Here is an 8,341-nt window from a genome sequence, read left to right on the forward strand (position 1 = left end):
GATTTTATAGCAATTTTGATTGAATTTATGTATCATCCTGTCTTTTTCGTGAATGTTCTTAATCTTAATCTTAATCGCCTTAATCATAACAGTATGGTTTGTTTATTCATTGTGCTTCTAAACTAAACCTATACCATCTAACTAGAATAGTTTATTTATTATTTTTTTAAATTGATTCTCGTGATTCAAAAAGGTTGTAAGAAAACTTTCATTGATTGCTAAATAAACCAGAATATATTTTTTTTTCTTCATTTTTTCAAGATAACAGAGGATTTATTTCTTCGACCTACTAACGATAAAAAATGTATTTTTTATTAAATTTTATTAATCCTGATTTGTCTATTGTGCTATATGTATTTATTACGTTCGGAAAATTTAGATTTTTATTCAACAAAATTCGTTATTTATTTCTTTAATAATGGGAATGCCATTCCTTATGATTCTTCTAATTCGTTGACTTTTGAGTGTGTGAGAACTCCTGAGCGCTCACTTGAACAGACGGACTGGTGAGAAACGGTTGTGAAATATACAAGAGCGTGGCTGTAATAAAGAAGAATTAATAAGGTAAGGTTTAAATTGTCCCAGAGTGTATTAAAATACAACAAAAGATTTACATATAAATAAACAACAAATAGAATCAATGGAAAGAAAAAGGACGTTTTATCCGAAATTTCAAGAGTTTTGGCTTAGGTTTAACTTTCTAGATAATTATGAAATTATCTGAATATTTCACAAATTTTTCTTTCTTAATCTCTTTACGTAAAATGATTAAAATAAAGCAATACAGTAATTTTTACGCAATTCGTAAATAACCAATAAAAGTTGGTTAATTTACCAAGTCTACCATGACTTTTGTTTTCATTTGTGTGAATATTTTTTTCAGTGTACTTTTGTAAGAACTTTTAACGGACTTTTTGGCGTGGTAGACAGTTCAGGCTGGTCCACACTCCACCGGCAAGAATGGAACAGTGCACTCCTAAGAAGGATATTCTCAAGGATTCAGATGCAGTTTTCCAGACAATCAACAACTTCACAACGAAGCCAGCGAGCCCCAAGGCGCCCACAATTCAGGACTTTTGCATAATTAAGCCAATCAGCCGCGGGGCATTCGGGAAGGTATTTCTGGGCTACAAGGATGGCACGACGGAGCGCTTGTTTGCCGTCAAAGTGATGCGGAAGTCGGAGATGATCAACAAGAATATGGTGTCACAGGTGATAACGGAGAGGAATGCCCTGGCGCTGTCACGGAGCCCCTTCTGCGTGAATCTCTTCTACTCCCTGCAGACGGCATCGTACGTCTACCTCGTGATGGAGTACATGGTTGGTGGGGATCTCAAGTCCCTGCTGGCCATGTATGGGTTCTTCGATGAGGCCAGCGCCAAGTTCTACGCTGCCGAAGTTGCCCTGGCACTGCAGTACCTCCACAATCATGGCATTGTGCACCGTGACATCAAACCGGACAACATGCTCATTGCTGCGTCCGGGCATGTGAAGCTCACGGACTTTGGGTTGAGTAAAATTGAGCTGAGGCGTGATCTGGAGATGTCGGACTTGATTAACTGCTCGCCGAATCTCAATGATCTCAATGCGCGTACTCCGGGGCAGCTGTTGTCACTCACATCGCACCTCTCCTTCGGTTCGGTGGAAAGGAGAGGTTGTGGCACGGAAGATCCCCCTCCGACGTCCACATTCATGAATATCATTAACAATCATCGTTCAGGGGATACGGATTTGGATTCTTCGCTCACTTCCAACAACAATGGGGCTGACGACAGCCGGCTGTCCGGCGTATCTCCATTCTTCTCAACTGAGAACATTGATCCCAATGTTGTGGTAAGTTTTGATGCTTAAAAAGCTTTTCCGGGAGTTTAATGGTTGATTCTTTTTTCATTTTGGACAGGTTAGTGCAGTGAGTAGCATCAATGGAGACTCCCAAACATCCTCCTCCTACTACACGTGCAACTCCAGCGTGGGGAATAGCAACCGGAAGGAAGTTAATCCAACTGTTAGGTTCAAGAGGAAATTCATCAGGAGCATCTCAAGGTCCCGAGATAACAAGAGGGACGTCCATAGCCTCCTTAGTAGTGTCTACGACAGGAAATACAAGAATTCCCTGAATTTGTCACGATTCCGGGAGAATGAGGATTCCGGGATCTCCAGTAGGAATCATGACACCCTGAATGGTGCCAATGAGGAGAATGGAGTGAAAAAGGAACTGGCCACAACCAAGGAGGACGTTACATCTGACTACTCTCGCAGCTATGTTGGTAGTGAAGCTGAATCACCCGTTCTAAACATTTCCCGGAACTTTAAGCATCCCAATTTCAGAGGGTAAGGAAGTTTCTGAAGGTTTTGAGGAGAGATTTTGTCTGATTTTTTGCATAAATTCTGCAGGAGCTTCAAAAGGAAAAGAAACATCGATCCAAGTGAGGCTCAAGCCAGCACAGGGCTCACCCAGGAGATTGATACGATTGATTTGGGCAGCAGTACGCCGAAGAAGAGGAAAGAAAAGTCACCACTAAAGGGTGTTCTGAAAGCAGTGTAAGTAAACTTTTTATTTGACCATAAAACCTCCCTTTTCTCAGACAAAGATTTAGGCTTCAAATGAAAGTCTTCTTACCTGGAGGGAATCTTCCGGGAATCCCCAAAGTTGCTTTTGAGGCCATTTAACTTTTAAAAGCCTTTCCCTCTCTCTTGGAATTTAAATTAACTTTTACTCCCTAATCCCTGAAATCATAAAAAAGAAAGAATTAAAAAAGGATAATTTTATGACCTCAATTAAGTCATAAATAATTCAAAAAAAATTGCAGATCCTTGTCAGACGATGAGATGCCAATAAATGCAAATTTGTGCAACGTTCTCGTCTCCACACCAGTGTCCTCGCAGAAAATCCCCCGTCGCGACGGGGGGTTGCTGCACAAGATAAAAAGCACGAGATTTGTTCTTCCTGCATCGGGAGAGATGCAGAGGAAGAATCCCTGCGATCGCGCCCCAATGGGGATTCTCAAGTTGCACGATGAGCCCGCAATGTCACCAATTAGTCGGAATACCGCACAGAAAACCCCCAAAACGTCCCACACGCCCTTCCGGACGCCCAAATCCGTACGACGGGGGGTTGCTGCCATGTCTGATGAGCGAATCCTCGGCACACCGGACTACCTGGCTCCAGAGCTGCTCCTGTCACAAGGGCATGGTCCAGCGGTGGATTGGTGGGCTCTCGGGGTGTGCCTGTATGAATTCCTCACGGGGATTCCACCGTTCAACGATGAGACGCCGCAGAAGGTGTTTCAGAATATTCTTTGTCGCAACATTGAGTGGCCCGAAGGGGATGAAGCGCTCTCAACTGAAGCAGTGGAGGCTGTTGAGGCACTCCTCACGATGGAGCCCGCAAGTAGACCATCGGCGAGTCAGGTGCAGGTAATGCCCTTCTTCCAGGACATCAAGTGGTCCGACATTCAAACAGCAGAGCCCCCATTTGTGCCAAAGCCAGATAATCCATTCGATACGGGATATTTCGAAGGTGAGTTGCAATTTTCTTTTTTTTTTTAAATTAATTTTATGATTTTATTAAAATTAGGGGGGAAAATTGGATATAAAAAGGAATAAAAGGATTCCAGCTACAAGATCAAAGTTTCTAAATACTCAAAGTTTCGTAATTTATAATTTATGAGCTTGAGAGGATTGAAATATGCGTTGAAAGATCAAAAAGCTTGCAAAATATTTAGCTCATTAAAAGGAGTTTATTCATCCCATACGGACATTTTTTTTTAAAGTGGAAAATGGACAAAATACGGAAAATACTAAAGAATTGAGGAAAATATCAACGGATTTAGAACTTTAGCCATTATTAAAAAAATTATGACATGTCAGTTATTTTTTTCGTCCCTAATGACTCTGAACAGACGGCGGTGACTTTTTGTTGACGTCTTCGCGAGGCAACTTTTTTGACACTTGGAGATGACTTTTTTGCGCAAAGCAACTTTTTTTTTTGTGCAAAAAAGTGATAAATACGGGAAGAAATGCATTCCCGTATTCTATGAATGCATTTTCCAGGCAGAAATTTGCATAATTCTGCTTTTTGTGACAAATATTTTTCAAGGAAGCTTTTTTGTAAATTACGGAAATTTTTTATCACGGATAGAAAATGATTTTCACGGATAGAAGTTTATTCTCACGGATGAAAAATGATTCTCACGGATAGAAAATTATTGTCACGGATAGAAAATGATTCTCACGGATAGGAATAGATTCTCACGGATAGAAAATGATTCTGACGAATAGGAAATTATTCTAACGGATAGGAAATGATTCTCACGGATAGAAGTTTATTCTCACGGATAGAAAATGATTCTCACGGATAGGAATAGATTCTCACGACTAGATAATAATTCTGACGAATAGGAAATTTTCTCTTACGGATAGGAAATGATTCTCACGGATAGGAAATTATTCTCACGGATAGAAGTTTATTCTCACGGATAGAAAATGATTCTGACGAATAGGGAATTTCTCTCACGGATAGAAATCTCACGGATAGAAGTCTCACGGATAGGAATTGATTCTCACGGATAGAAAATTTTATCACGAATAGAAATTTTTTTCACGAATAGAAATTCTTTATCACGAATAGAAAATAATTATCACGAATAGAAAATAATTATCACGAATAGAATTTTTTTTCACGGATAGAAAATAATTATCACGAATAGAAAATTTTCTCTCACGAATAGAAATTCTTTATCACGAATAGAAAATAATTATCACGAATAGAATTTTTTTTCACGAATAGAAATTTACGAATAGAAATTCTTTATCACGAATAGAAAATTTTCTCTCACGAATAGAAATTCTTTATCACGAATAGAAAATAATTATCACGAATAGAATTTTTTTTCACGAATAGAAAATCTTTATCACGAATAGAAATTTTTCTCTAACGAATAGAAAATTTTTATCACGAATAGAAATCTCACGGATAGAAGTCTCACGGATAGGAATAGATTCTCACGGATAGAAAATGATTCTGACGAATAGGCAATTATTCTCACGGATAGGAAATGATTCTAACGGATAGAAAATGATTCTGACGAATAGGAAATTATTCTAACGGATAGGAAATGATTCTCACGGATAGAAGTTTATTCTCACGGATAGAAAATGATTCTCACGGATAGGAATAGATTCTCACGGATAGAAGTTTATTCTCACGGATAGAAAATGATTCTGACGAATAGGGAATTTCTCTCACGGATAGAAATCTCACGGATAGAAGTCTCACGGATAGGAATTGATTCTCACGGATAGAAAATTTTATCACGAATAGAAATTTTTTTCACGAATAGAAATTCTTTATCACGAATAGAAAATAATTATCACGAATAGAAAATAATTATCACGAATAGAATTTTTTTTCACGGATAGAAAATAATTATCACGAATAGAATTTTTTTTCACGAATAGAAATTTACGAATAGAAAATAATTATCACGAATAGAATTTTTTTTCACGGATAGAAAATAATTATCACGAATAGAAAATTTTCTCTCACGAATAGAAATTCTTTATCACGAATAGAAAATAATTATCACGAATAGAAATTTTTATCACGAATAGAAATTTACGAATAGAAATTCTTTATCACGAATAGAAAATTTTCTCTCACGAATAGAAATTCTTTATCACGAATAGAAAATAATTATCACGAATAGAATTTTTTTCACGAATAGAAAACTTTTCTCACGAATAGAAAATTTTCTCTCACGAATAGAAAATTTTTATCACGAATAGAAATCTCACGGATAGAAGTCTCACGGATAGGAAATTATTCTCACGGATAGAAAATGATTCTGACGAATAGGCAATTATTCTCACGGATAGGAAATGATTCTAACGGATAGAAAATGATTCTGACGAATAGGAAATTATTCTCACGGATAGAAGTCTCACGGATAGGAAATGATTCTCACTGATAGGAAATTATTCTAACGGATAGGAAATTATTCTCACGGATAGAAGTTTATTCTCACGGATATAAAATGATTCTCACGGATAGGAAATGATTCTCACGGATAGAAAATTAATCTCGATAGGAATTGATTCTCACGGATCGGTTTTCGCCTAGAAAATGCATTAAGAGTATACGGGAAGCCCTCCGGGGGCACTGCAATGCACTTCATCCCACATTTTTCACTTTTTTTTTTTTAACTAAAAATAAGTTTCCTCGAAAAAGTCATATCCAAAAAAGTTGCAAACAAAAGTTACATCGACAAAGTCGCATCCAAGTGTCAAAAAAAGTTGCATCGCAAGAATTTTGTGACAAAAAACAGAATTGTGCAAATTTCCGCCTAGAAAATGCATTAACAGCATACGGAAAGCCCCCCGGGGGCACTGTAACGCATTATTTCCCGTATTTCTCACTTTTTTGCACAAAAAAAAGTTGCTTTGAGGTTATGTCTGCGCAAAAAAGTCACATCCAAAAAGTTACATCGTGAAGACGTCAACCAAAAGTCACGGCCGTCTGTTTAGAGCCAATGTCGGGGTTTTTATTCTCGCAAGCACAGAGGCAGAATATTAGAATAAATCAAAGGTATAGAAAGTGAGAAAAAAATCTTTTCTAAGGAAAATAATGAGTTAGGTACTGAAAAAAAAATTCAAAATGGCGTCTTAATTGATGAATTATTCTGTATTGATTGTTTTTCCTTCGAAACTAAATTTTTCTAGCTCCAGAGCTAGAAAAATTAAACAGACTTAATTTAAACAAAATCTTCATAAATGATTGTTTTCGTCATTAGAAGATTAAGAATAGAAAAATTAATTATCACGCAAGATTTTTTTTGAGGTTATGTTATTTGTAAAAAGTCTTGATTTAAAGACTTTTTTTTTAAAATTTTGCCTAAGAATTCCAGGCAAATTAATTCGATTTGAATATAAATTGAAGTTTTTAAAATTATTTTTGGCTATGATTTCAACAAGCTCTCAAACTATTTTTTAATCGCAGAAAAGGAAATATCAACTTTTCAAAAATGAGGCGCCATTTTTTGAAAATATTGAAACGTAGTGATTTTAATCTTCTTTGAAATTCAGTGTTCAATAAACCTTTTATTAAGAACAGGAATAAACAATAAGATATTTAAAAAAAAATAGAATATAAGAATAATTCCTCTAACTATTACTCAATGAAAGTTCATAAATGAAACTTTCATCGAAAATGGATTTAAATAATAATTCATTCCTCTTCCAAATTAGTTTATTACTGTTTTAAAAATGAAAATAATCCGAAGAGAAATAAAATTTATATAATATTTCCTTTTTTACTTAATTTTTTTTATCACACTACTGCAGAATTTTATTTAAAATTAAAAAAAAAACTGAAGCAATAATTTTATCTGCGGCAAACGCATAATGTGATTTTAATCCAAACGTTGTGGTTTTCAGTTTTCACATCATTTAATAACTTTGAAGAGTTAAAAAAATATATTCAGTCAATATTTTTTTTTGCTACTTCACCATAAATGTGAATTTGTAATGAAGAATAAAAAAAAATATAAAATAAATTGGAAAAGTGATATTTGGGATAAAATTCATAGGCATTTAATAAAGCTCGCTGGGTTGGGTGGTGCTGCTGCAAATGAAATGGCCTGTTGATAGCGTTTGCTTTGATGTTGGAGCATATATATGCCTCTACCTATGTGTATTATGTATATTTGAGGTTTCCACCGCAGATAATATTCATTTAGCACAACAACGCACAAACTCACGTACAATATGGGGGTGTATTAATGAAAAAGCGTGCGTGGGCTTCAAAGAGCTGGGAGGGGCGGTGCCAATGTAACTGAATTACTTTTGCCAATTCATTTTTTTTCTCTTTTTTTAGCGCGAAATGTGATGCAACATTTGAAGCTGTCCAACTTCGATGCAGAAGCACTCTGAGCCATTTGAGCCTTTTGCTGCGGGAGTCCGTCAACTTTTACAAGTTGCGATTTATTTTTATTTTATTTTTTTTGTCCTCCAAATCCTAAATAGTGTTGAAAAAGGTATCAAGTAGCAAATAATAAAAAAAAATCTTGTAAATGATGTTTATTTTAAACAATAAAATGATGGTTAAAAAAAGTCATTGATATTTTATATGGTGTGTGCGTGTATGATGGATGAGAAGAATGATTGAATGTCTCAATTGAAATGCGAAGAGAGAGATGTAAAAGAGATTTGCTGTGCGTGAAGAAGGAGTAAAATACAAAATGTAATGTGGCCAATTGACACGCTCATAGGATTGAATTTTGAGTGTGAGCTGAAACCGTAAAAGGAGGCCCCCATCTACTGGTTTGCGTGGAGGAGGATGGCT

The 8,341-nt window shown here is 36.0% G+C and overlaps 1 protein-coding gene across 1 annotated transcript; it reads left to right on the plus strand.

The window, feature by feature from the left end:
• The first annotated feature begins 907 nt into the window (after window positions 1–907).
• LOC129793261 (serine/threonine-protein kinase greatwall) lies at window positions 908–8,070 on the plus strand. The gene is made up of 5 exons (XM_055833095.1): window positions 908–1,833; window positions 1,901–2,331; window positions 2,395–2,541; window positions 2,811–3,520; window positions 7,874–8,070. Exons 1-5 carry the CDS (start codon window positions 961–963, stop codon window positions 7,927–7,929), a joined length of 2,217 nt encoding a protein of 738 aa, XP_055689070.1. The 5' UTR covers window positions 908–960; the 3' UTR covers window positions 7,930–8,070.
• The last annotated feature ends 271 nt before the right edge of the window (window positions 8,071–8,341 follow it).

Source organism: Lutzomyia longipalpis, chromosome 1 (assembly GCF_024334085.1).
Source record: "Lutzomyia longipalpis isolate SR_M1_2022 chromosome 1, ASM2433408v1".
NCBI classification, from domain to species: Eukaryota; Metazoa; Arthropoda; class Insecta; order Diptera; family Psychodidae; genus Lutzomyia; species Lutzomyia longipalpis.

What these genes read in the sequence shown, in the direction of transcription:
- LOC129793261 (XM_055833095.1), top strand. Translation starts at nt 961, where the DNA reads ATGGAACAGTGCACTCCTAAGAAGGATATTCTCAAGGATTCAGATGCA. An exon ending in AAGCATCCCAATTTCAGAGG is followed by an intron (nt 2,332 to 2,394) that starts GTAAGGAAGTTT and finishes TAAATTCTGCAG; the next exon opens with GAGCTTCAAAAGGAAAAGAA. An exon ending in CGATACGGGATATTTCGAAG is followed by an intron (nt 3,521 to 7,873) that starts GTGAGTTGCAAT and finishes CTCTTTTTTTAG; the next exon opens with CGCGAAATGTGATGCAACAT.